Raw genomic sequence first — 27,879 nt, 5'->3', positions numbered from 1 at the left:
CTTGGTGGCCTCTTTCCATCTGGAAACTTGTGCCTTTCAATTTTGTCTAGAACAGCTAATCAGATGTCGGACCTCCCAGAGTGACCTCATACCTTTTCCTTTTCCCTGTTTGTTGTCTGAGCTTTCAATTTTGTCTGATGCTTTTCATCTTCAGGAGCTCTTTTCCACTCTCCACTGTGAGCCACCAGGGTCAGTTCTGAGTCACAGTCCTTTTTCGGAGTCCCAGGCCACGGCATGGTCATCAGAAGCTTCTGCCCACATCAGCTGTTTCTTTTGGTCTCTTGTTCCTGAGTGTCAGGAATCCTTGCTCATGCTTCAAGGTTGAAGATGGAAACAGTTCCTCAGGACGGTCACGCCACGTGGCAAGTCCATCTTGTACCTTTCTGATACTAGGTGAGTGCAGGAATTTGTGTTTAGAAAACAAAGCTTGTAGCAGTTGAACGCTGCTACAGAATTTTTTTTTTTGAGACGGAGTTTCGCTCTCCTTACCCAGGCTGGAGTGCAATGGCGCAATCTTGGCTCACCGCAACCTCCGCCCCCCGGGCTCAGGCAATTCTCCTGCCTCAGCCTCCTGAGTAGCTGGGATTACAGACACGTGCCACCATGCCCAGCTAATTTTTTGTATTTTTAGTAGAGACGGGGTTTCACCATGTTGACCAGGATGGTCTCGATCTCTTGACCTCGTGATCCACCTGCCTCGGCCTCCCAAAGTGCTGGGATTACAGACTTGAGCCACCACACCCGGCTACAGAATTTTTTTTTTCCTTTTTTTTTTTTGGAGACAGCCTTGCTCTGTTGCCCAGGCTAGAGTGCAATGGCATGATCTCCGCTCACTGCAGCCTCTGCCTCCCATGTTCAAGCAGTTCTCTTGCTTCAGCCTCCCGACACCTCAGGTGCCTGAAACCACGCCTGGCTTTTTTATTTTATTTTTTATTTTTTTTTGGAGGTGGAGTCTTGTTTTGTTGCCCAGGCTGGAATGCAGTGGTGTGTTTGCAGCTCACTGCAACCTCTGCCTCCCGGGTTCAAGTGATTCTCCTGCCTCTGAGAATCTGTCTTCTGAGGTCAGATTTCCTGGGAGAATCTTCTGCTTGAAGACCTGAGGAGCTGGGAGGGGCAGTCTCCTTCCCTCAGCCGTGCTGGTGCCGTCCCCACCTTCCACCCCAGAGCAAACCAAGGGCCAGGTTTTTTCCTGCTTTCGAGCAAACCTGCTCTTTGGCTGTTCCTGGTCTACATCACCCCCATTGCACAGCTGCCCAGGGGTGTTATAAGCCGGGATCAGTTACTGGCTTTCTTTCCTTCTAAAATTTCTGTACTGCTCATCTGTCATCTGAGTCTCCCATCCTGTGGGTCTGTGCTTTTTGGAGAAATCTCCCTCCTGTCATTCTGTTGGGCTTCTGGTGGGGAGAGGGGGTGAAATCAGTGCTTGTGCATCTTCCATCTGTAGCCAGAACCCCAAGGTTTTTTAAAAAAACCCTGGAAACATCGTTTTACAACAGGCGTCCCCAAACTACGGCCTGCGGGCTGCATCCGGCCCCCCACCGCACTTCAGGAAGGGGCACCTCTTTCATTGGTGGTCAGTGAGAGGAGCACAGTATGTGGCGGCCCTCCAATGGTCTGAGGGACAGTGAACTGGCCCCTTGTGTAAAAAGTTTGGGGACGCCTGCTCTACAACCACCCAGTATATTAGACCTACCTGAAATCCCCAGTAAGAGAGCACGTGACTGGACACACGCTACTGTGACGCGTGCTTTATTGTTTTAGCTCCTGAATCCACTGGCTGACTCCAGAGCCAGAAGAATAAGCAAAAATTAAATGACTCTTGATGTGGACACAACTGGGCGGTGTGAACAGGAGCTGGGTGCTGTGGCTCCGGGCGTGGGCTCCCCTCGATTCCCCAACTGGGTTTCATCTTCATCCCCAGCCAGAGCCCAGGGCTGCCCTTGGTGATACCCAGGAGAAAACCTCAGCCCACACTCTCCCAGTAGTTCCATTTGCACAGCCAGGGAAGCCCAGTTAGAAAAACAAACTGCATTTCTATAGACCACATGCAGTGAAAAGGGCTGGCTTGGGGGTGGGAGGCCCTCTGGATTTCTGCACTTCTGGAGCAGTTCTCAGACAGCCGAGGGATCCAGCTGCAGGCCAGGGCTTCCCAAGGCTGCCTCCATGTTCGCTGGGTCTCGGGAGCCCTCCTATCCCCTGAGCATGCTCACTGCTTCTGCTACTATTATGGCCACAATTACTTCCTATCAGTTGTTCAGTCACTGAGACCATAGGGTTCTGTTCCCATCCGCTTCCTGTTGGTGGATGTCCACTGTATTGGCGTCATGGGAATTCCTTGGATCGTAAGTCAGGAATTAAGGACAAAAGCATGAGTCTGTTGTTCCTGGGAGAGTTTGCAGTAGCCCTGGTCAGGCCACATCCACGCTGGAGACCCCTTGTGCCGGACAGGAGACGCAGGCTGCTCGGTCGGAGACCACACTGTCCAAGGCCCGCATCAGGATGTCCGGCATGTGGTCTGTGAGCATCTTCGGACCTATGAGGATTCTGCTGAATTCTGCTTCATGTGACCACTTGGCGCTATACTGAGCAGCAGAGCAGCAGCCAAACCTGAAGCAGAAAAGGAGAGACATCGGCTGCCAAGCTGCCCCTGGCTGACCCCCACTCCACCTGCCTTCCCGCCGCCACACTCACCGCCCCGAGGTACCCTCCTCCTGCAGGTGGATGATCCTGCCGGGAGGATAGAGAGGGGGGTACTTGGGAGAAGAGTCCAGCGGGGAGTCGCTGGAGAAGCTGTAGGCCGGGGACCAGCGTGTCAGCAGGCTCTGCTCTCCTAGAAGAGGCTGTGTCAGGATCTCCTGGTCACCCCCGTCCAGCTCAGTGGGAAAGTTGTTGGGATTTCCTCCGAACAGTTCGTACCACAACCCGTGCAGCAAGATCTTGTACTGAGGGCCAGACCCAAGCAGCAGAAGGCTGTCACTCTCCCAGCGACTCACCCTGTCACCCGAGACCTCCCCGGGCTGGGAGCTGGGCTGGGTGGCAGCCACCTCGGCTCAGGACGAACACCCTTGCCTAGTACGCATCATGAGTGTGGGCTCTCTCGGGCAGTAAAACCATCACAGATACGGTAATATTTAAAAACCAAGTCATAAAGATGGTGAGGGGACATTTCCCTCAATTATTTTCAGAAAATTCTGCAAATTGGTTTTACCCTTCCCTGAAAGACATCAGATACTAATTTCTAAAAAAAAAAAGAAAAAATTGGAGGCTGGGCATAGCAGTGGCTCACACTGGTAATCCCAGCACTTTGGGAGGCAAGTGGATTGCTTCAGCTCAGAAGTTTGAGACTAGCCTTGGCAACATGGTAAAACCCTGTCTTTACAAAAAATACAAACATTTGCCACGTCTGGTGGTGTGTGCCTGTAGTCCCAGCTACTTAGAAGGCTGAGGTGGGAGGATCACTTGAACTTGGGAGGCCAAGGCAGCAGTGAGCTGAGACTGTACCACTGTACTTCAGCCTGGGTGACAGAGCGAGACCAGAGTGAGACCCTGTCTCAACAAAACAAAAAAAATTGGAGGTAACTGATGAGAAAATTTTAAATTTTATTTCTTCTTTCTGATTAGGAACAAAACCATAAGAAAGGTCAGAAAACAAAGGGGTTAAGCAAGTAAAAATTTTCTCTACCCACACTAAACAAAAGCACGCTGGGCATATGTGTTCTCAGATTTTTTTCTTAAAACTCGTATGTCCTTATCCCTCTGCCTTGGGTGGTATCACTTAAGAATAATTTTTAAGTTTTGTTTTTTTGAACTTTTCAAAGGATATCTCTTGGCAGATACAAATTTTTCTTCTTTTGGAGATAGTCTTGCTCTGTCGCCCAGGCTGGAGGGCAGTGGTGCGATCTCAGCTCACTGCAACCTCTGCCTCCTGGGTTCAAGTGATTCTCCTCCCTCAGCCTCCCAAGTAGCTGGGATTACAGGCACCCGCCACCACCCCTGGCTCATTTTTTGTATTTTTAGTAGAGATGGGGTTTCACCACATTGGCCAGGCTGGTCTTGAACGCCTGGCCTCAGATGATCTGCCTGCCTCAGCCTCCCAAAGTGCTGGGATTACAGGCATGAGCCACTGAGCCTGGCTGGCAGACAAATTTCTATGACCATATTAAAAAATTAATCCTTATGGCCCGGCATGTGGCTGACACCTGTAATTCCAGCACTTTGGAAGGCCAAGGCGGGTGGATCACAAGGTCAGGAGTTCAAGACCAGCTGGGCCAACTTGTTGAAATCCCATTTCTACTAAAAATACAAAAAATAGCTGGACGTGGTGGCACGCAGCTGTAGTCTCAGCTCCTTGAGAGGCTGAGGCAGGAGAATCGCTTGAACCTGGAGGCGGAGGCTGCAGCCAGCTGAGTTTGTATTGCTGCACTCCAATCTGGGCAACAGAGCGAGACTTCATCTAAAAAAACACACACACACACACAAAATCCCTTGACATGGGCACAGATAACACCATTTTTAGTAACTGCATGACATCTACAGTATAGATAAATATGCCAGTACCTCTGAAGCTCTATTTGGCAGCCTCACTTCCTAAGCTTTTGGACAATAAAGCCAAAAGGCATTAACATACTGTTAGTCACAAGACAGGACTAAGAAGTTTGTCAGAAAGCAAAATCAAACGGATGGTTTCTCCAGGGTATTTTTTTAAAGAATATAGACAGGGTCTTGCTGTGTTGCCCAGGCTGGCCTCAAAGGATCCTCCTGCCTCGGCCTCCTGAGGTGCTGGGATTCCAGGCATGTGCTGCTGTGCCCAGCCCAGATCCTATTTCGTTCCTGTGCCATTTCCTGCACTTGCCGTAGCTATTTGCTTTCTTAGGCATCAGAATCCTAGACCAGAATCTGACCAGAGGGTGGGACGAGAACTTCAGCAACAGCATAAAGTGCCCTGTGCTGAGGGTGCAGTTCCTCCCAGCTCTCCAGAGCATCTCATGGACAGGCCCCGGGTCCTGCAGGCCCTCTCAACAAGGCACTCCGCTTACCTTGGGTTTACTGCAGTGTGCGATCACTCGCAAGATTCTTCTCTTCAGATCTTCCAAGTTAGTCACACTGAGCCTGTTTAGCAAAGAGGCACACTGAGGCTAGGACCCGGCACTCCCAACCCCCAGCCCCCCATCCCTGGGCACAGCGCTGGGTGGGCTTACCTGGGAATGACATCCTTCCCCAGGACAAGCGACACGATGAAGCTCTGAGAGTATTCATGCAGAGCTTTGCTGAAATTCCAAACAGGGAGAGGACGTTAGCTTTACCATCACACTGCCCACAAGGACTTCAAGAGAGAAGTCAGTAACACTGCCAGGTAACTGACAGGTTAGTTTCACAGGCCTCAGCTTTGCTCTCTATTCTCTAAAGGGAGGGGAAACACCAGTTACAGCAACTCACTGGCCACATCCACTAAAGCCGCAGTATCTGTTCAAGAGAGACCCCGGCAGCTAAAACTGCAGACTGGACACCAAAGTGGGCCAGGCCCATGCATCTGTCCTCTGACCCAGAAACGCCGCTTGGAAGACTCCATCAGAGATGCAAAAATGAAGGGGCAGAGGCAACAGGCGATTCACTGCGGCGGAACCTGCACTGGCAGGGGCTGCGAGCCTCCAAATACCCATCCACAGAGCTGCCTTCAATCCACTAACAGCAACAAGTTACACAATCAATAGTGTGTCCCGCACAGCTGGGAGGAGGAGGAGCACTGTGTGTGCTGCTGCGGTGCCATCTCAGGACACGGTGAAAGTTAACAGCCGCAGCAGAGGCAGATGAGCAGGTAGAGGAAGAGGGGAACACAAACACGCCTACTTCCAGCTATGGACACATGGAAACAGGTGAAAACCACGCACACTTCTACCTGTGGGGTGACAGAACAGCATTTCTGAGGGAACAAGGATGGAAACGAGATTTCTCTGAATTTACCCTGCTTTGTTGAATTGTCTTTGGAACTGATTTTTTTTTTTTTTAAAGACAGTCTTGCTCTGTCACTCAGGCTGGAGAGCAGTGGCGTGATCTTGGCTCACTGCAACCTCCGCCTCCCAGGTTAAAGCGATTTCCCTGCCTCAGTCTCCTGAGTAGCTGGGATTATAGGCACCCACCACCACTTGGCTAGTTTTTTGTATTTCAGTAGAGACGGGGTTTCACCATGTTGGCCAAGATGGTCTCGATCTCCTGACCTTGTCATCCATCCTCCCACCTTGGGCTCCCAAAGTAGGCACCCAGCCTTTTTTTTTTTTTTTATTGATGGAGTCTTAACTCTGTCACCCAGGCTGGAGTGCAGTGGCACTATCTCGGCTCACTGCAACCTCTGCCTCCCAGGTTCAAGCGATTCTCCTGTCTCAGCTTCCTGAGTAGCTGGGACCATAGGTGTATGCTGCCACACCCAGCTAATTTTTTGTATTTTTAGTAGAGATGGGGTTTCAGTGTGTTCCCCTGGTTGGTCTCGAACTCCTGAGCTCAGGCAGTTCACCTGCATCAGCCTCCCAAAATGCTAGGATTACAGGCATAAGCCACCATGCCCAGCCTGATGTTTTATTTTATTTTACGTAATTATAAAACAAAATTACACAAAATAACAACAAAGCAATCCCTAAAATCTGAAGCCAAACAAAACAAACCTACTAGTGTATTAACCAAACAGAAGAATTATTTCAAGTGAATTGAAAAACAATGGGAATTTGGCTGTACAGCTCTGCCAGGAATATATTCTCGCAAGAAACCAACCACACGGAGATGGCAAACTCCTTCAGTCATCCTAATGTTAGACGTTATCCTGGTATTATTATTCTGAAAGGGTGCTCTATGCATCTCTATATCATATGGGGGACATGTAATAAACAGGTTACTATTGGCAAAAACCAAATTTTTCAGATCAGAAAAAGATAAAGAGTTTTCAGTAAAAACAATACAAAACCATATGGTACAGGTAAAAACCCTGATCGTTACTTTTTTTTTTTTTGGAGACAGAGTCTATCTCTGTTGCCCAGGCTGGAGTGCAGTGGCAGGATCTCAGCTCGTTGCAACCTCTTTGTCCTGGGTTCAAGCAATCCTACCACCTCAGCCTCCCTGGTAGCTGTAAGCTGAGATCATAGCTGTGACCACAAGCACACGCCACGACATCCAGCTAATTTTTGTAAGGAACGGGGTCTTGCTATGTTGCCCAGGCTGGTCTCGATCTTTGGGCTCAAGTGATGCTCCTGCCTCAGCATCCCAAAGTGCTGGGATTACAGGTGTGACCCACCATGCCAGCCTCCCGATCTTTAAACTGGAAGTATCAATGTACACTAAGGTTTCTTTTCTCTTTGGTACAACAAAAGCTTTTCCTACCTCTTTCCAGTGAAAAGCCTGGAAATTATGACCAGCCCTGTGGTAATGGGAACCACTAGTGCCCAGACTATAGTTCAGAAATACCATCTCCCACTAAAGGAACCAATATTCCTTGGAGAAATGGTTGATTCCAGATGTGGAACAGGAAAAAAATACTTGCTCATTTCAAGCCCAAAACTTGAGAACATTTTGTTGTACCAGAAAGCAAGAAAATGAGACCAGGCACAGTGGCTCATACACCTTTAATCCCAGCACTTTGGGAGACTTAGGCAGGAGGATCACTTGAGCCCAGGAGTTTGAGACCAGCCTGGGGCAACATAGTAAGACCCCATTCCTTACAAAAATTAACTGGGTGTGGTGGTGTACGCCTGTGGTCCCAGCTACTTGGGAGGCTGAGGCTGGAAGATCACTTGAGCCCAGGAGGCAAGAGGCTACAGTGAGCCATGACTGTGCTACTGCACTCCAGCCTGGGCAACAGAGCAAGACCCTGTGTCCAAAAAAAAAAGCAAGAAAACAGACAAATGAAGCTTATTCTTACTCTTATTTTGAGACATAGTCTTGCCCTGTTGCCAGGCTGGAGTGCAGTGGCACAATCTCGGCTCACTGCAACCTCCAACTCCTTGGTTCAAGTGATCCTCATGCCTCAGCCGCCCAAGTAGGGATTACGGGCACGCACCACCACATCCAGCTAATTTTGTATTTCTAGCAGAGACGGGGTTTCACCATGTTGGCCAGGATGGTCTTAATCTCCTACCTGGTGATATGCCTGCCTCAGCCTCCCAAAGTGCTGAAATTATAGGCCTGAGCCAGCACACCCAGCCAATAATGACTACCTTTAAAAAAATGTTTTTTTAAAGACAGTGTCTCACTCCGTCACACAGGCTGGAGAGTGGTGGTACAGTCAGAGCTCACTGCAACCTCTGCCTCTTGGGGCTGAGGTGATCCTCCTACCTCAACCTCCTGAGTCAGTGAGACTACAGGCCTGTGTGCCGCTGTGCTCAGGTAATTTTTAAAATTTTGTGTAGAGATGGAGCCAGGCACAGTGGCTCACGCCTGTAATCCCAGCACTTTGGGAGGCCAAGGCGGACAGATCATTTGAGCTCAGGAGCTTGAGACCATCCTGGCCAACACAGTGAAAACGCATCTCTGCTAAAAATACAAAAACTAGCCAGGCGTCGTGGCACGGGCCTATAATCTCAGCTACCTGGATGGCTGAAGCAGGAGAATTGCTTGAACTCAGAGGTGGAGGTTGTAGTGAGCTGAGATAGCGCCACTGCACTCTAGCCTGGGAAACAGAGTGAGACTGTCTCAAAAAACAAGTTTTTTGTAGAGACTGGGTCTTGCTATGTTGCCAGGTTTGGTCTTGTGTTTCTGGCCTCATATGGTCCTTCCTCCTGGCCTCCCAAAGGGCTGGAATTACAGGTGCGAGCCACCATGCCTGGCCTATGTTATTTCACATTAAAAATTTTTTTTCAGAGACGGGGTGGTCTTGCTATGTTGCCCAGGCTGGTCTCAAACTTCTGGGTTCAAGTGATCCTCTACCTCAACCTCACAAAGGACTGGGATTACAGGTGTAAGCCACCACACCTGGCCTTTATTTCATTTTAAATTGTGGTATAATTTTCCTTTATAATAAAGGCAACAGGTTACACAGAACAGTCAGTGTGCTGAATCAGGAAAATAAAAATGTACTTTTCAAACTCAAAAATGTCTTTCAACATGACCATTATGCATGTGTCCAAGCTCAGCACACTGTGGCTCTGGGCAGTCGCCTACAAGGCACATGGATGTCGGCAAGCTGCCCCCTCCGCTAGGGGTGTGTGAATGGGGGAGGCTGTGCATGCTTGTGGGGAGGGAGGGTATGAGAAAGCCCTACAACCTTCTGCTCAGTTTTGCTGTCAACCTAAAACTGCTCTAAAAAATAAAGTCTTTTAAAAAAAAGACTCTTCTTTTTTTCAGTCGCCGTAGAGACTGTCAAAAAATTACCGGCTATATTTCAAGTCGTTGTGGTGGCGTATTGGGAAAAGTTTTCAATTAGCAATAACTGCGCCTTGGATAAACCTCATTGGCTACGATACTGCCACCGTGCAAAGCTAAGACTCTTAGAATTATATCATTTAGGAAGTTAAAGGTATGGTCACACAGGTCTAAGAAAGGCTATACAGACTTTCTTCAGTGAAACAGTACTTCAAAACACACACCTCAGCTGGGCGTGGTGGCTCAAGCTTGTAAATCCCAGCACTTTGGGAGGCCAAGGTCAGCGGATCACTTGAGGTCAGGAGTTCAAGACCAGCCTGAGCAACATGGTGAAACCCCTCCTCTACTAAAAATATAAAAATTAGCCAGGTGTGGTGGTGGGTACTTGTAATCCCAGCTACTCAGGAGGTTGAGGCAGGAGAATCGCCTAAACTCGGGAGGCGGAGGTTGTAGTGAGCTGGGATCGCACCATGGCACTCCAGCCTCCATGACAGAGCGAGACTCTGTCTCAAAAACAAAACAAAAACCACAAACCTTTCTTGTGGATGAGAAATTGTAACTAAATGATGAATAAAAGATGAGTCTTGACCACATGACTTGTAAGTAGCAAGCTGCTGGAGTAGGAAAACAAAGGCTCACCTCCACAGCCCCCGGGGTGGGGCGAAGGCGTAGCACCTGACCTGCGGGTAGGCGGCTCTGAGCATGGTGGCCAGCAGGGCGGCTGCCCCGCCCCCGAGACTGTGGCCCACGATGACCAGCCGGTAGTCCTGGAGGACAGACAGCAGAATGAGGTAAAGGGGAAAAGCAACAGCTCCCAAGAGGACAAGGAAAGAAACATTAAGATCTCACAGGAGCAACGCTGAAGGCTTGGCTCAAAATCCCATCATGGATGAGTCGTCGGTAAACGTATCTGGCAGCTTGCGAAATACCCTAAAAACACAGACAAAGAGGGTGGCCGTGAATCCTCAGACAAGGCAGGCCCAGTGGAGACTCACAATGGGATGACGCTGTGCACTGATATGTGAGTCTTTCCAGGATCCGCTGCCATGTCCGTTGTTCATGGCTGTGCTCCCAGCACCTTGTATAGGGCTTGGCATGAAGCAGGTGCCAGATGCAGTGGCTCACGCCTATAATCCCAGCACTTTGAGGGGCCAAGGCAGGAGGATCACTTGAGCCTAGGAGTCTGAGACAAGCCTGGGCAATATCGTCTCTACAAAAAATAAAAATGTAAGACTAGCCTGGATCCTGTCTCTACTAAAAAAAACAACAACACAACCAGGCTGGGTGGCGAGTGCCTGTAGTCCCAGCTATTCGGGAGGCTGAGGTGGGTGGATCACTTGAGCCCAGAAAGTTGAGGCTGCAGTGAGTTATGATTGCACCACTGGGCAACAAAGCAAGACCCTGCCTCAAGAAAAAACAGCTTTTTCTGTATCTACACAGTTTTGTGCTGTGTGAACATATCACAGTTTACTTCAGGCAAGTCCTTATGGCTGGTCAGATTTAGGCTTTTAAAATGACATTTAAACAAAGTTCTAGAGCTGGACAAAGTGGCTCACATCTGCAATTCTAACTATTTGGGAGGCTGAGGCAGGAGGATCACTTGAGCCCAGGAGGTTGAGACCAGCCTGTGCAACATAGCAAAACCCTATTTCTCTAAAACAACAACAAAATCCATAAAGTTCCAAATCAAAGACACGGATAAGCATCCGCTGCTCCTACAAAGGTAAAACTAGACCATCAGAAGTGAGTTTTAGGGTGGTCAGGTTTGGGTTTAGCTTCAAAAAATAAATAAAATTTTAAATTTTCTTTTGTTTTTCTCAAGATGAAGTCTTGCTCTGTCACCGAGACTGGAGTGCAATGGCACTATCTCGGCTCACTGCAACCTCTGCCTCCTGGGCTCAAACAATTCTCCTAACTCAGCTTCCTAAGTAGCTGGGACGACAGGTTTGCATCACCACGCCCAGCTAATTTTTTGTATTTTTAGTAGAAATGGAGTTTCACCATCAGGCTGGTCTCAAACTCCTGACCTCGTGATCTGCCCACCTTGGCCTCCCTAAGTGTTAGGATTACAGGCATGAGCCACCGAGCCCTGCAAATGTTCTAACATACACATTTGTCCTCTGAAACAGGCTTCTTGAAAATTAACCAGTTGGCTGGATGTGGTGGCTCATGCCTGTAATCCCAACACTTTGGGAGGCTGAGGCAGGAGAATCACTTGTGCCCAGGAGTTCAAGGTTACAGTGAACTACGGTTGAACCACTGGACTCCAGCCTGGGTGGCACAGTGAGACTCTGTTTCTGAAAAATAATCACAATAAAAATAATAAATAAGAAAAAAAAAATGAAACCATTCCTATATGCAGTTAAGCCCTCAAAAATTTTTTAAAAAAGAAAAGCAATTCCAGGGAAACGACCCTGTCAATCAAAACTGTCTTCAGAGTGCTTCCTCACAGTGACTCCTGTGCTGGGCCCTGAGAAAAGAGGGCCTGGCCCCTGCAGCTTCTATTCTAACAGGATGGGGTGGAGGAAATCCCACAGAAGATGGGAGACTGTTTTTGATCATCTCTATTAGAAATGCAAGTTTCTAAGAGATAAATAATTCAGCAAGTAGAATGCTGAACGTGGTCATCATGCAAGAAAAATTTTAAAATGGACAGCATTTTTTTTTTTTTTTTTGAGATACAGTCTGGGGTTCAAGTGATTCTCCTGCCTCAACCTCCCAAGTAGCTGGGATTACAGGTGGCTACCACAACGCCCGGCTAATTTTTGTATTTTTAGCAGAGACGAGGTTTCACCATGTTAGCCAAGCTAGTCTTAAACTCCTGACCTCAAGTGAACCACCTACCTTGGCCTCCCAAAGTGCTGGGATTACATGCGTGAGCCACCACACCCAGCCTGGATGGCACTTCTTGACAAACCCTAGATGCCCTTTCTCTCTCCTGCAGTAGCAGGATGCAGTCAACTCCAGGCGACACTCGCTGGGCACCCACCCTGTGGCCAGCGCTGGGCAGGCAGAGCCCAGCAGGACGTGGACTAAGCTGCTGCTGGTGAGCCTCGTTGGCACACGCATCCAACAACCAAACGCCAAGGCCTTTTTCGGCTGCACAGGTTTGGAGTCCAATTACCATGGACAGCATCAGAGCCAAAACTCAGCTCGACTTGGCACAAATGAAGCCAAGAGCAGAGGACAGGCCCTGAGCGGCAGCCTTCCCGACCCAAGGGACAAACTGTTGCTAAAATATGAGCACAGCACAGGATGCCTCAGCTGCCACTCAGGCCGGGGGTGGGGGCCTCAGCTTGTGGTCATGTAAAGCCTTAGCAGATCCACCAAGGCCAAGCCCCCAGCCCCTGACCGATTTCTGGGGCATCTCTGTACTAAGGCTTATAGTTCCTCATTTCTTCACACACACCCAGTAACAGTCAAACTGGAGTCTTTTGTGAAATGAAGTACAAAAAAGACGGCAAAGGGCCTGGCACGGTGGCTCATGCCTGTAATCCCAGCATTTTGGGAGAATGAGGCTGGAGGACTGTTTGGGCACAGGAGTTTAAGACCAGTCTGGGCAACATAGTGAGACCCCATCTCTACAAAATAAGAAAAAAATCAGCCACGCGTGGTGGCTCACGTCTGTAATCTCAGCACTTTGAGAGGCTGAGGCAGGATTGTTTGGGCTCAGGAGTTCGAGACCAGCCTGGGCAACATGGTGAAACCCTATCTCTACAAAAAATACAAAATTAGCCAGGCATGGTGGTACATGTCTGTAGTCCCAGCTACTTGAGGGGCTGAGAGGGGAGACTCTCTTGAGCCCAGGGAAGTCAAGGCTGCAGTGAGCTGTGATTGTACCACTGTGTTCCAGCCTGGGTGACAAAGTGAGACCCTGTCTCAGGGGGGTAAAAAAAAGTGGGGGAGGGGAATGAAAGTCTGAATATGCAACAATATGAATGAACCTCGAGGACATTATGCCCAACGAAATAGGCCAGTGATGGAAGGGCGTGGCGGCTCCCGCCTGTCATCCCAGCGCTTTGGGAGGCCAAGGCGGGTGGATCACGAAGTCAACAGAGATCATCCTGGCCTACATGGTGAAACCCCGTCTCTACTAAAAATACAAAAATTAGCCAGGTGTGGTGGTTTACGCCTGTAATCCCAGCTACTTAGGAGGCTAACTGCTTGAATCCAGGAGTCAAAGGTTGTGGTGAGCCGAGATCACACCACTGCACTCCAGCCTGGTGACAGAGCAAGACTCTGTCTCAAAAAAAAAAAAAGCTACTGACAAAAGAACAAATCTGTACGATTCCATGTCTATGATGTTTCCAAAAGAGACAGCTTGTGGAGATAAAGTAGAAAAGAGATTCCCAGAGGCCGTGGAAGGGTCAGGGGAAGTGGGTGTAATGGGTTCCAAGCTTATGTTGGGGGTGCTGGGAGTGGACGTGCACACACAGCACCATGAAGGCACCGAACGCCCCAGAACTGCACACTAACAACTAGCCAACAATGAAACTGACCAACATATGTCAGCAATATCTCACCACAGTTACAAAAAAATCCCAAACTAGGAAACCCCATACCTCTACTCTGGGCAGGGGTTTTTCACCCTTTGGGAGGAGTTGAGACAGCCTCACGCCCCTAGCACAGAGTGAAACTGTGAACTTGGCACCGTGACATCTGCAGAGAACGTGAGAAGTGACCCGGCAGAGTGCCAGTGGTGTGGGGCTGCCTCCTGAGGGCCTGCTGCTCACCCTGCTGCTCTGGGCTGTGCTGAAGCTTTTCTTCACCATGAGAATATACTTCCTGAATTAACTGAGAGGAGGCTGGGCATGGTGGCTGATGCCCGTAATCCCAACACTTTGGGAGGCTGAGGTGGGAGGATTACTTGAGCCCAGGAGTTCAAGACCAGCCTGCGCAATACAGGGAGACCACCTGTCTAAAAACACACGGAGAAGGAAAAGCTGCAGAGCTGGGCTCAAATACCCAACCTGCTCCTTACTCCAGTGACTTTAGGAAGGTACTCACTGTCTCTGAACAGGTTTTGAAAGAACAAAACCCCACAGCTTCCTAGGGCTGCTATGAGAATCAGGGTAGGAGGAACGGGTGGGGCAGGCTCTGTACGGTCCCTGGCCCATCTGCTGCACAGTCAGCATTAGCAAGAAAGATGCACGACCCCAGGCTAATACCTTGTGTGCCAGGCGGTCTTGTACCTCACACTCCACGTCCAGCACCTCGCTCTCCGCCGACAGGTCTGTAAGGATGTCCTGGAAAAGGGAGTCGCAGAAGCGCCGTCAGCCTGCGATGAGCAGGGTGGGAGAATGACGGGTGGTCCCTGCTCCTAACACTCCTGTGGAGGATGGTGGGGATGTCACCATCTCCTAGTTCAGTTCTGGGACTGAACCTTCAAGGCCTGAACTCAGGAGGGAAACCCAGCAGTGGCTCCTGAGGATCCTAATGGCACGGCCAGCTCTGCGCCAGGCCTGAAGGGTGGAGGGGACCACGGAGTGTACCTAAGACATGCCCTGCACCTTCCCCATCACACACACATATTCTAAGGACCACACGGCACAGAGCCTGTACCAGGGTTTTGAACAAAGCCTGGTTCCTGTCCTCAGGGGCCCCCATAACAGCTGAAACCGTGGAGAGAAGGAGGCCTGGACTAGTGCCGTAGCAAAGGCCAGGTGGTGCTAACTCAGAGGACAGGGCACAGCCCAGGGGCAAGGGTGGCTCCCTGGAGGAGGTGATGCCAGAGCCAGACCCAAAGGAAGAGGCTAATGTGGAAGCAGAGAGGCGAGGCGGCGTCCTCCCCACAGGGACAGCGGGAACTGCTGGCTGCGACCCTGGGCTGCAGCTCCACACCAGCTCTATCTGAAAATGTCCACAGTTGTGCTGCTGGGCTGGAGGGCCCCGGCATGGGCATCCAGGCTGCGGAGTGGGCACCAGGAAGGCTGCTGGGTAAAGCACCCAGAGCTGTGATAAAAAACATAAACTTTAGGCCAGGCACAGTGGCTCACACCTGCAATCCCAGAACTTTGTGAGACTGAGGCAGGCAGATCATGAGGTCAGGAGATTGAGACCATCCTGGTGAATGTGGTAAAACTGACTCTACTAAAAAAAAAAAAAAAAAAAAAAAAATTAGCTGGGTATGGTGGTGGGCTGAGCACCTGTAGTCCCAGCTACTCAGGAGGCTGAGGCATGAGAATAATTTGAACCAGGGAGGCGGAGGCTGCAGTGTGCTGAGATCACACCACTGCACTCAGCATGGGTGACAGAGCAAGACTCTGCCTCAAGCAAACAAAAACAAAGAAACACATAAACTTTATGTTAAAGGCAGTGGGCGCAGCCATAGAAAAGCAACAAATTATGTCTTCTGCAGCAGCAGATGGAAGATGGGGGCCGTGTCCTCAGCAAATTAACACAGACATAGAAAACCAAACACTGCCTGGTCTGGTGTTGAAGTGGGAGCTCAACACTGGGTATTCATGGGTATAAAGAGGGGAACAAAGGACAGTGGGCTATTAAAGGAGTGACGGGGAAGGGCTGGAAACCTAATCGTTGGGTGCTACGCTCAGTACCTGGGAGGCGGGATCAATTGTATCCCAAACCTCAGCATCACGCGGTATACCCAGGCACAAACCTGCACATGTAGCCTCTAAATCTAAAATGAAAGTCGAAATTTAAAAAAGAATATTTAAAAATAAATAAAGGCAATGGGAAGCCACTGGAGGTTTCTGAGCAGGATGGTAAGATCCGACCCGTGTTCCAGAGTGAGTATTCTATGGACAGGATAATGGACGGGGCATGAGGTGAGTGGATGGCTTCAGCCCAGGAGTTCGACACCAGCCTGGGCAACACAGTGAGATCTTGTCTCTAAAAAATATAAAAAATTAGCCAGATGTAGTGGCACATGCCTGTAGTCCCAGCTACTTGGGAGAGGGTGAGGCAGGAGGATCGCTTTAGCCCAGGAGGTGGAGGCTTCAGTGAGCTGATTGTACCACTGTACTCCAGCCTGGGCAACAGAACAGACCCTTGCCTCAGAAACAAAGAATCAGGCTGGGGAGATAAGACACTGGACAGGGACAGAGATAGGAAGCTGGAGGACTGAGGCCAGAAGCGGGGCCATGGCACTGGAAGTGCAGATGGCCACATAGGCTGGGGCAGGAACTCCACAAACAGCAAAGCGAGTGCAGAGAAACCACAGACAACGCTACTGGTTGTTTTTTGTTTTTGATATGGAGTCTTGCTCTATCACCCAGGCTGGAGTGCAGTGGCACGATCTCAGCTCACTGCAACCTCCGACTCCTGGGTTCAAGCGATTCTCCTGCCGCAACCTCCCAAGTAGCTGGGATTACAGGCACGCACCATCACGCCCAGCTAATGTTTGTACTTTCAACAGATACAGGGTTTCACCATGTTGGCCAGGATGGTCTCGATCTCCTGACCTCATGATCCCCCTGCCTTGGCCTCCCAAAGTGCTGGGATTACAGGCACCACTGCTTCTTAAATGGGCAACAGGGGGACACTGGCAGAGCTGATGTGAACAGAGCACCCCCAGGAGGGGCAGCCCTGTGGCGAGTGTGGCTTCTCTGGTGCCTCCGGGGAGACCCAGACGGCTCCTGAAGATGCAAATTCAGGGTCTGGCCCTGGACCCGGCGGGTGGGGGTTGCCCCAGAGCCCCAGAGCCAGTTAGAAGAGGGTGGAGGGCACAGACTCTGGAGTCTCAACACATTTTCTGGGTCAGCAGAGAAGAATGGGTAGTGAGACTGAGGAGTGGCCAAGAGGAAACCAGAATGGACAGAAAAAAGCTTCTACAAGGAAAATGTTGCCTGGAATTGCCAAGGGGCATAAGAGTCCAGGCTGAGGGAGACAGAAGAGGGACCACCGGGCTGGGGATGGATCCAGGCAGTCCTTGCTGCACCTGGAGAAGGACAGGTCATGGCAGCCTGTGAGGACCCGGACGCAGAGCCTGCAGCGAGGCTGGTGGGCAGGGGCATGACTCTCGGCAGCAAAACTGACTCAATGGCCAGGCATGGCAGCTCACGCCTGTAATCCCAGCACTTTGGGAGGCCGAGGTGGGCAGATCACGAGGTCAGGAGATCAAGACCACCCTGGCTAACATGGTGAAACCTCGTCTCTACTGAAAATACAAAAATCAATCGGGCGTGTTGGCACATGCCTATAATCCCAGCTACTCGGGAGGCTGAGGCAGGAGAATCGCTTGAACCCAGGAGGCAGAGGTTGCAGTGAGCCGAGATTGTACCACTGTACTCCAGCTTAGGTGACAGAGCAAGACTCCATCTCAAAAAAAAAAACAAAAAAAAAAAACAAAGTAAAAGATAAATGCATCAAAAGAAAAAAAAAAAAAGACTGACTCATTGACTCACTGCCACTGTCTCTGGTGCAGGAATTCTTCGAGGGGAGGGCCTCCTGGGTGTGGGGCCTGTTTGGGCAGGTCTCAGGAAGTTAGGCAGGAGGGGGCCAAGCAGGTGCCCTCTTGGAGCTCCTGTGGCAGGGAGGCCAACCTGCTGGCTGCTCTGCTGCTGACAGTTCTCAGAGAAGAGGAAACAGCTTCATCTCTTTTTGCAGAGGGAGTATTTCCCAACCCGGGCTCACATCCTCATTTTCTGTCCTGGGCATTTTCCCCTGTGTCTCATGCGGTTACTGATGGTTTTCCCCAGTCGAGCATCTGCGTGCTCCCGCCCCTGCCCCCACTCCCAGGGCCGGAAGGTGAGGCTCCAAAGTTACCTGCATAGACATGGTTCCCCTCACAGCGACTACGACAGATTCTTTCCTGTGATCCAGAGCCACTAGAAACGGGAGCTCGTAAACCTGCAGCAGTAAAAAACAAGCATGAGGCCTAAACACTGAACACACACACCCAGCATACAAAGTCAGAGCCCTGCAGAGATGGCAATGACAGCCTGTTCCTGGGCAGAGAGGAGGGAAATGCCGCCTCTCTCCACACCCTGACTACACAGTGGGACCCACTCTCTTGAGGACTGGTCTTCATCAACCACGCCACTCTACGTCAAAAGGGATCTTTGTTTTCTCTTTTTTGAGATGGAGTCCTGCTTTGTCACCCAGGCTGGAGTACAATGGCCTGATCTCGGCTCACCGCAACCTCCGCCTCCTGGGTTCAAGCAGTCCTCCTGCCTCAGCCTCCTGAGTAGATGGAATTACAGGCGTGCGCCACCACGCCCGGCTAATTTTGTGTTTTTAGTAGAGATGGGGTTTCACCGTGTTAGCTAGGCTGGTCTCAATTTCCTGACCTCGTGATCTGCCGGCTGCGGCCTCCCAAAGTCCTGGGATTGCAGGCGTCAGCCACCATGCCCAGCTGGATCTATGTTTTCTTAGCCTCTCTCCAACCTCTCCAGAATTCAGATTTAACTGATCCAGGGTGCGGCCTGGACTTCAGCAGTTTTAAAAGCTCCCCAAGAGATTCTATCGGGCAGCAAAGTGTGAGAGCCAGTGGTCTGCAGCAGCAGGCCTCCGACTAGTGTGTATGAAAATCACCTGGAGAGACACTGGGCGGCGCTGAGCACACAGCACTGCAGGCAGACACAGCTGGCTTTTGCAGCTTCGCCCAAGCTGGCTGAGTCCCCCTGCAGAGTGCCAGACCCACTGTGCTACACTATTGATGGAGCTCATGACCCAGGACAAGGATATGAACCCCAGAAGACCACGCAGGATTAATACTGAGAAACTTCCCTGCTCCTCAGTAGAAGGGCGAGGTAAGAAACGCAGCATGTTATCTCTCCTGAAGACTTTTCTAGCTCACATTAAACCTGGGTTCTATACCTGCACCAGTGCATCTGTGTGGCTTCACCGGGGTCTCTGGACCCTCTGAAATGGTACACAGAACTTAGGAGTGTGTTTGCGTGTCTATGAATTACAGGAAGAAGAATTCGTAATTTCCATCAGAATCTCTAAGGACTCAAGGACCCAAAAGCAGTGAAGAGCCGCTGCCTATGGTGTACAGACCTTATCATGAAAGCTGATGTGGATGAAGTCCCTGTACTGCAGCCCTGTCGTCTGCAGGATGGAGCCGAAATGGCAGTTGAGCTGATCACCCCCGACCAAGTCATAGTCTGTTGTTCTGCTTCTGCAACTAAAAAAAGGAGGGCAAAAACGTTACTGCGCCGAGCAGAGCCACTTAGCAAAGAATGTCCATCCTCATTGCCACATTTTCCCAGAAGACACGAGGACCAGAGCGGACAATTCTCAGGACTTAGCCTCACTGACACGGAATGGCTTTTTAAAATTTAATTTACTTTATTTATATATTGTTTGAGTCTCATTCTGTCACCCAGGCTGGAATGCAGTGGTGCAATCTCAGCTCACTGCAACCTTTGCCTCCTGGGTTCAAGCGATTCTCCTGCCTCAGCCTCCTGAGTAGCTGGGATTACAGGCTAGCACCACCACGCCTGGCTAATTTTTGTATTTTTAGTAGAGACAGGGTTTTGCCATGTTGGCCAGGGTGGTCTTGAACTCCCGACCTCAGGTGATCTGCCCACCTTGGCCTCCCAAACTGCTGAGATGACAGGCATGAGCCACTGTGCTGGTCCTGAAATGGCTTATTAAAGATAATACTTCTCTGTGTACACTTCTTAGGTAGGGTTCTGACTTCTGGCTTCACGTTAATGCTTTCCATATTCAAAAAATTAATCAACAAGAATGGGCAAGTCCCTAAAACTGAATGCCAAGAAGTAGGTAAACCAAACCCATTCAAATGAACAGCACAGCCAACTCTGGAGAAAGCAAATAAGAAAAGAAATTATGTAGGTAACCTTTGAGTACTGTGCTCTACTTTCAAAAACAAAAAGAGAGGCCAGGTGCTGTGGCTCACACCTGTAATACTAGCACTTTGGGAGGCCGAGGCAGGTGGATCAGAAGGTCAGGAGTTCAAGACCAGCCTGGCCAAGATGGTTCAACCCTGTCTCTACTAAAAATACAAAAATTAGCTGGGCGTGGTGGCGCATGCCTGTAGTCCCAGCTACTTGGGAGGCTGAGGCAGGGGAATTGCTTGAACCAGGGAGGCGGAGGTTGCAGTGAGCTGAGATTGCGCCACTGTACTCCAGCCTGGGCAGCAAGAGTAAGACTCTGTCTCAAAAAGAGAAAAATAAAATAAAATGGTCTAGAGAAAAAAATATATATAAATATAGACAGAGTGATACAGCCCATGTGACCAGATGAGTCACAGCTGGTGGCTCTAGGTAAAGGATACATGGGACTTCTTTGTACTGTTCTTGGAAGTTTTTGAAATATCTCAAAATAGAAAGCCTTTTTTTTTTTTTAAGGGAAATATGGCTGTGGAGGCTCAGACTGTGCCAACCTACCAGTCACCACCAATCTTGCACAGCCCCGTAAGGGGGTTTCTGTAGATGTAGAGAGGCCACCCGTAGGCCGCTGCTGCAAACTGCATATAATGATGGCAGTTTTCTAATTCTGCATCCAGATCAGCTTCCTAGAAAAGAAGGATAAAAACTCCTGTTTATTAAGGGAATCATGATGCAGAGGAGCCACATACTGAGACCTGAAACCTGAACTCAAATTCCTGACTCTTCCTGCTCCTTCACTGAATAGAACTCTCACACTTCCACAGCCAAAACTGTTCCTTAAATACGGATTGAGATGGATCCCTCATTTTTTTTTTTTTTTTTTTTTGAGATAGAGTCTTACTGTCGTCCAGGCTGGAGTGCAGTGGCACAATCTCAGCTCACTGCAACCTCTGTCTCTTGAGTTCAAGCAATTCTCTTGCCTCAGTCTCCCAGGTAGCTGGGATTACAGGTACACACCACCATGCCCAGCTAATTTTTGTATTTTTAGTAGAGAGATGGGCTTCACCATGTTGGCCAGGCTGGTATTGATCTCCTGTCCTCAGGTGATCCACCTGCCTCAGCCTCCCAAAGTGCTGGGATTACAGGCATAAGTCACTGCATCTAGCCACATCCATCCTATATTTAAAGCCTTGTGTTTTAGAAAATTTGCTGTTCGATTCTACATATGAGAACAATTCCACCTGGGATGGGACCTGTGATTCTCCCTGGCTGTGTTTGCTTTCTTCTCTGGGGCTGGGAGGCAGAAACAGTTCAGCTTTGCTTGATGATAGTTTTCCTGCTATAGATTTTTATGTTTTTGAGAAAGAAAATTGCATGTCGATGGTATTTTGCTGCTCCATGTTAAGACACCCAGTTCTTGGCAGCTCGTGTGTGGCAGCAGTATGGAAATGTACTAGTTTGAGGCATCTAGATAGGAAGCACCACCTCATTTCAGCAAGACACCAGAGAAGTCATTAGAGTGTTTTTTATTGTTAACTTCCACCGTGCTTGCTGCATTCCTATAAAATGAGGAGTCAGGCCAGGTGTGGTGGCTCACTCCTGTAATCCCAGCACTTTGGGAGGCCGAGGCAGGCGGATCACCAGAGGTCAGGAGTTCAAGACCAGCCTGGCCAATATGGCAAAACCCCGTCTCTACTAAAAACACAAAAAATTAGCTGAGCGTGGTGGCAGGCACCAATCCCAGCTACTCAGGAGGCTGAGGCAGGAGAATCACTTGAACCCAGGAGGTGGAGTTTGCAGTGAGCTGAGATTGTGCCACTGCACTCTAGCCTGGGCAGTAAGAGCAAAACTCCGTCTCAAAACAAATAAGTAAAAGAAAAAAAAGGGGAGGGGAGGGAGGAAGGGAGGAGGTAATTGCTATAGATTAGCTATATGATTTTGAAGACTCACCAAGAGGTCTAAGTGTCAGAAATGGACAATCCATGGAAGCCAGGCTCACCTGCACGCTCCCTGGGGCGTTGCTGACCACCTCGGCAGGCTCCTGGCTGTTCCTGATATTGTCCTGTTGCTGATGAAGCAGGGTGAGGCCTGCCGCAATGTCGCTGGGCACCAGATCTGTGTCCTGGGTGGGAAACCACAATGGCCTGTCCTGAAGCTCAGCAGGCACCGCCCCCGGGTTCCCTGACATCCAGTCTTCTATAGTTCATAGGCACACTCGCACACACAGAGGCATTTCCAGGCACACAGGTATCTTACAAAGCGTTCTCCTTGCAGGACTGCTTCTCTCTGTGACCTTAATATACTGTCACATCAGACAAGCCCTCAGACAAGTCCACTGGAGAACATAAAAATGCTGTTCATCTGTCTTAAAATTTCACTTCAACTGACTCAGCTATTTTTAATCTACTTCAAATATTTTGTAAAGTGAAGAATTCAATGGATAAATTATCTGTTGTAGCAATGCACCATTTTAGCCCAAATTTATACTCTCATTTCTTAAGATTCTGAAGGTTTTGCTGAAACACAGTGAATGGTAGAGATTTATGAGACTAAACTCATACTCGTGGGGTATGGCAAGCCTCAAAAAGGACCCCAAGCTAGGAAAGCAACAGACAGTTAGTCTTCTTGGGCCTGATGTACTCTTTTTCTCTAGGAAACGGAGGAGTCAGGAATCCCCAATTACCTGTAAGAAAGGACTTGCAGCCTGTAAGAAAGGACAACATACTGGCTGGGCGCAGTGGCTCACGCCTGTAACCCCAGCACTTTGGGAGCCCAAGGCAGGCAGATCACCTGAGGTCAGCAATTTGAGACCAGCCTGGCCAATGTGGTGAAACTGTCTCTAAATACAAAAATTACCAGGCAGGGCTGTGGGCGCCTGTAGTCCCAGCTGCTTGGGAGGCTAAGTCAGGAGAATTGCTTGTACCAGCCTGGGTGACAGAGTGGGACTCCATCTCAAAAAAAAAACAAACAAACAAACCTTATCCAGGCGATGGAATGCTTAAAGAAAATTTATATCTAAAAAAAAGGCTGGGCATGGTGGCTCACACCCATAATCCCAGCACTTTGGGAGGCCAAGGTGGGCAGATCTCGAGGTTGAGAGATGGAGACCATCCTGGCCAACATTGTGAAACTCCATCTCTACTAAAAATACAAAAAACTAGCTGCGCATGGTAGCACGCACCTGTAGTCCCAGCTACTAGGAGGCTGAGGCAGGATAACCACTTGAACCCAGGAGGCAGAGGTTGCAGTGAGCCGAGATCATGCCACTGCACTTCAGCCTGGTGACAGAGCAAGACTCCATCTCAAAACAAAAAAAAAAAAAAGGAAGGACAATGTACTGGCCACTCGGCCCAGAGCCATCAGTTCTGCCTATGATACAGATTACAACATCCTCCAGAAATAGCCAGCTTCTGTTCTTCCCTTTTCCAAATATCTTAAGACTAGGTTGAAGCATTCCTTAAGGTACTTAGGGGACACACTTCCCTCTTCTCTCTACGAAGGCTGCTGCTATGGCTTGGTGTCAGGCTCCGGGACCAGCCCTAGATGGTGCAAAGTCAGATAGTGCAGAGGTGGGCAGAGAGAATGGCAGGTGTTCAGGATGTCCAGAAATCTCTTCCTCCCTTACCTTGTCTCACTACGGAACGTAACAGCATTTATCAGAGACTGTCATATAGAAAGATCACACACTGCATGTGAAAGAAAAACCAAGCATTTTCAAATCACTAAAGAAATGGCTCTAGAATGATGATCCCTCCTGAGCTGCAATCATCTATTCAAACTGTCTTCCAAAAGTAGGATCACTGATCATTTCCATCATGATACAAAGTGGTAAGAAGTCATGATCTGAGGCCAGGCGTGGTGGCTCATGCCTATAATCCTAGCACTTTGGGAGACTGAGGTGGGTGGATCACGAGGTCAAGAGATCGAGACAATCCTGGCCATGGTGAAACCTCGTCTCTACTAAAAATACAAAAATTAGCCAGGCGTGGTGGCACGTGCCTGTGGTCCCAGTTACTCGGGAGGCTGAGACAGAAGAATTGCTTGAACCCAGGAGGCAGAGGTTGCAGTGAGCTGAGATTGCGCCACTGCACAGAGCAAGACTTTGTCTCAAAAAAAAAAAAAAGAAGTCATGATCTGATTCCACCCTTGAATTCATGCCACTGCCTGTGCTTAGTATCTGCTCAGTACTCACTGCTGATTCTTCTCAAAGTATACAGCTTCCGTTATTTAGTTCCTTACAGACTAATACAGCATCTTGACAGGGCAGTGAGTAGGTGTCAATACAAAGACATCCCCTACTGGGAGACAGGGTCTGAGAAGGCATGGCCCTTGAAGTTAACTGCTCCCTGGAGGGCTCGTCACAGACAGAGTGTCTCCTGCCACCCCCCACACACCAAAAGATGCCAGGTTCTCAAACGCTGTTTTATGGGAACAGAGGGACCGGCTCTATCAGAAGCATTCACTGAAACAGAAGAAAGAGACCAAACCAGATCCCCTTGGCTTACTGAAAAGTAGGTTGAGAAAAGCTCTGCCGTACTCGAAAAAGCAACCCGAGTATGGTCGTCTTTTCCAATGCAACAGCACAAGAGCTTGATTCTGGTTTCCCACACGCTTGTAGCTGCTGTCTTGAGGCCATTAAGTAACTGGCTTGAATCATGACTATCCAGGTGGCTGGGGCCAGCAGAGGAATATGGAGCCATTTTCCCCCCAAGAGGGTCAAAGACAATGACAATGGAAACCACCGTGGCAGCGATGATGATCCAACTGCAAAACAGAGAGAGGAAAAGGCTCGGTGACTGCGGGCCCCAGGCACAGGCGTCAGAGGTCCCTCCTCTGGGCTCAGTTTCTGAGTCTCTACCACGGAATATCCTGTTACCAAGCAAGATGCAGCTCTCCCAGAACCTGCCTGAGGCGAGCAACTTTCTTCTAGAAAGTTCCTTATGAGGCTGGGCATCGTGGCTCGTGCCTGTAATCCCAGAACTTTGGGAGGCTGAGGTGGGTAATCACAAGGTCAGGAGATTGAGACCATCCTGGCTAACATGGTGAAACCCCATCTCTATTAAAAATACAAAAATTAATTGGGCATGGTGGCATGTGCCTGTAATCCCACCTACTCAGGTGGGTGAGGAAAGGAGAATCACTTGAACCTGGGAGTCAGAGGCTGTAGTTAGCCAAGATGGTGCCACTGCACTCCAGCCTGGACGACAGAGCAAGACTCCACCTCAAAAAGAAAAAAAAGCCGGGCGCAGTGGCTCACGAGGTCGAGAGATCAAGACCATCCTGGTCAACATGGTGAAACCCCGTCTCTACTAAAAATACAAAAAATTAGCTGGGCATGGTGGTGCTTGCCTGTAATCCCAGCTACTCAGGAGGCTGAGGCAGGAGAATTGCCTGAACCCAGGAGGCGGAGGTTGCGGTGAGCCGAGATCGCGCCATTGCACTCCAGCCTGGGTAACAAGAGCAAAACTCCGTCTCAAAAAAAAAAACAAAACAAAAAAACAAAAAACAAACAAAAAAAAAAAAGAAAAAGAAAAAGAAAAAGAAAGTAAGTTCCTTATGAATCAATGGTTAACCCAGGCCCTAGAAAGATTACAGCCCTAAAAGGAAACGCTGTAAAAGGAATAGGGCAGAGTTGCAGCCTGGGCCCGGAAGTAGTAGGCACTCGTTCCCCTTTGGAGCCTCAGGGCTCTTCTCATGAAAGCAAAAGAATTTCCTTATCACAGGGTAATCTGATATACCTTTCATCTATGTTTAAATATTTCCACGCTGCAAGCCGCTGTATTTGGGAGCACCTGCCACCAGGGAGTTGTCCCTTCCAAATGGGCTCTGCTGCCTCCTGGCGGTGTGACTTAGGAAACGCGGCAACAGGCCAGGTCTAATTCCTTATTTATAACAGAGGGTGTTGAGGGGGCAGAACTGGATCATCTCCAAGATTTTTAGCCTAGAAAACACGAAAACCTTATGGTTCTAGATATTATTCCCTGTCCCACTTCTGGACACCATATCTCTTCTTATACCTTTAGTTTTAGTTTTTGATCTTGTTTTGGTCTTCGGTTTTCTTCTGAATACTTGTAAGAGAAGGGTTAGGAATAAAATACTTTAAGAAAAAAAAAGAGAAAGGAATGTAGAAAGGAGAGAAGCAGTAAGGAAAGAAATATACATCAATAAATGCATAATGAAAGATGAGTTATATTTCATGAATAAACAAGTGTCTCTAAATTTTCATGAGTTACTCAGAAAGTAACTCCAATTTCTAACTATTTCAGGAAGCTCGAGGAATGCCAGGCTCTCTGTCATGTTACAAGGGTTTGTTCCCCTACGTCTCAAATGCACTGAAACTAAAAGAGAAGAAGGGAGACCTCACCTGACCACGACGGTTGCAATGATGCCGTTCACAACTGTCCTGTCGCACTGAACACCGTCTGCCACCCAGGCGGCCCCCAGAGAGGCCCAGACCATCTCTGGAAAAAAAAGTGCCAGCCGGATGTAAAGCAGCTTAGACATAGACTTCCGAGGTCCAGGGTTACAAATTGTTCCTGAAATACAAAAAAACATTCAGCCTGCTTGGTTGCTTCCTCAGAGATGAAGAGCTTCCTTTCTGTAAAAATGCAGTTTTTGCAGAGCATACATCTGTACTGTTCACACACCTGCCTCCTGACTTTTCCGACTTGTGATTGGTAATCAGTACCTAAGTTAGACAGCAAGTGACAAAGTGAGGATGGGAAACATGACAGAAAGTCTCAGGCTCCTTTAGAAGATTTACCAGGGATTAAAAACACTCCTGGGTTAGGCCAGGTAGGGTGGCTCACGCCTGTAATCCCAGCACTTTGGGAGTCTGAGGCAGGTGGATCCCGAGGTCGAGATGGAAACCATCCTGGTCAACATGGTGAAACCCCGTCTTTACTAAAAATACAAAAATTAGCTGGGCGTGGTGGCGCACACCTGTCGTCCCAGCTATTCGGGAGGCTGAGGCAGGAGAATTGTTTGAACTCAGGAGGCAGAGGTTGCGGTGAGCCAAGACCGCGCCATTGCCTGGGTAACAAGAGCGAAACTCCGACTCGAAAAAAAAAAAAAAAAAAACACTCCTGGGTTCTAACTTGGGTGACGATATAATCGTTGCCAAACTGCTATACATCTGAGAGCAAAAAAGGAGACTATTAATAATTAAGCTGGGGCTGGGCGCAGTGGCTCAAACCTATAGTCCCAGCACTTTGGGAGGAGGCCAAGGCAGGTGGATCACCTGAGGTCAGGAGTTTGCGACCAGCCTGGCCAACAGGATGAAACCTCATCTCTACTAAAAACACAAAAATTAGTGAGGCATGGTGGTGGGCGCTTGTAATCCCAGCTACTTGCAAGGGAGGCTGAGGCAGGAAAATCACTTGAATCCGGGACACAGAGGTTGCAGTGAGCTGAGATCGTGCCACTGCACTCTAGCCTGGGTGACAGAGTAAGGCTCCTTCTCAAAATAATAATAATTATATTAATTATTATTATTATTATTATTATGCTGGGACAACAGCCACAAAACAGAACTGTCCCAGGCAAACAGGGATATATGGTCACCCAAGTTCTAACAGCCAGAAAATAAGCCGCACATCCCTTTGAGACCTACATTGTTCTAGACACCAACCTAAAACACTTCATGCCTGTTCTTCATTAATCCCCACAACAACTGGATTAGTCATTATCTCATTTTACGTATGAGAAAACTGAAGCTCAGAGAAATTAATAGCTATCTTCTTTTGGAGACAGGGTCTCACTCTATTGCCCAGGCTGC

At 49.1% G+C, this 27,879-nt stretch overlaps 1 protein-coding gene and 1 non-coding gene across 3 annotated transcripts in view; both read right to left on the bottom strand.

The window, feature by feature from the left end:
- Nucleotides 1–1,733: 1,733 nt before the first annotated feature.
- DAGLB (diacylglycerol lipase beta) overlaps nucleotides 1,734–27,879 on the bottom strand; it is a 40,606-nt gene continuing 14,460 nt past the window's right edge. The window contains exons 3-15 of one of the 2 annotated variants that reach the window (XM_003934243.4): nucleotides 26,467–26,638; nucleotides 24,608–24,866; nucleotides 22,102–22,224; nucleotides 20,661–20,788; nucleotides 19,306–19,432; nucleotides 18,070–18,153; nucleotides 14,511–14,588; nucleotides 10,192–10,272; nucleotides 9,982–10,109; nucleotides 5,199–5,267; nucleotides 5,037–5,109; nucleotides 2,692–2,942; nucleotides 1,734–2,607 (exon numbers count right to left, since the gene is read on the bottom strand). In XM_003934243.4, the coding sequence (XP_003934292.3) occupies nucleotides 2,409–2,607; nucleotides 2,692–2,942; nucleotides 5,037–5,109; nucleotides 5,199–5,267; nucleotides 9,982–10,109; nucleotides 10,192–10,272; nucleotides 14,511–14,588; nucleotides 18,070–18,153; nucleotides 19,306–19,432; nucleotides 20,661–20,788; nucleotides 22,102–22,224; nucleotides 24,608–24,866; nucleotides 26,467–26,638 (1,772 nt within the window). In that variant the 3' untranslated portion in view covers nucleotides 1,734–2,408. The remainder of the gene's footprint in view (nucleotides 2,608–2,691; nucleotides 2,943–5,036; nucleotides 5,110–5,198; nucleotides 5,268–9,981; nucleotides 10,110–10,191; nucleotides 10,273–14,510; nucleotides 14,589–18,069; nucleotides 18,154–19,305; nucleotides 19,433–20,660; nucleotides 20,789–22,101; nucleotides 22,225–24,607; nucleotides 24,867–26,466; nucleotides 26,639–27,879) is intronic. The other variant, XM_003934244.4, reaches the window with a different exon arrangement.
- Nucleotides 9,325–9,460, bottom strand: LOC120360470 (U4 spliceosomal RNA). The gene has a single exon (XR_005576960.1). It is a non-coding gene; the product is annotated as a U4 spliceosomal RNA (small nuclear RNA).

Source organism: Saimiri boliviensis, chromosome 20 (genome assembly GCF_048565385.1).
Source record: "Saimiri boliviensis isolate mSaiBol1 chromosome 20, mSaiBol1.pri, whole genome shotgun sequence".
NCBI lineage: Eukaryota > Metazoa > Chordata > Mammalia > Primates > Cebidae > Saimiri > Saimiri boliviensis.
The sequence above is the reverse complement of the archived record's forward strand: the minus strand, read 5'-3'. Positions and strand labels throughout refer to the sequence as shown.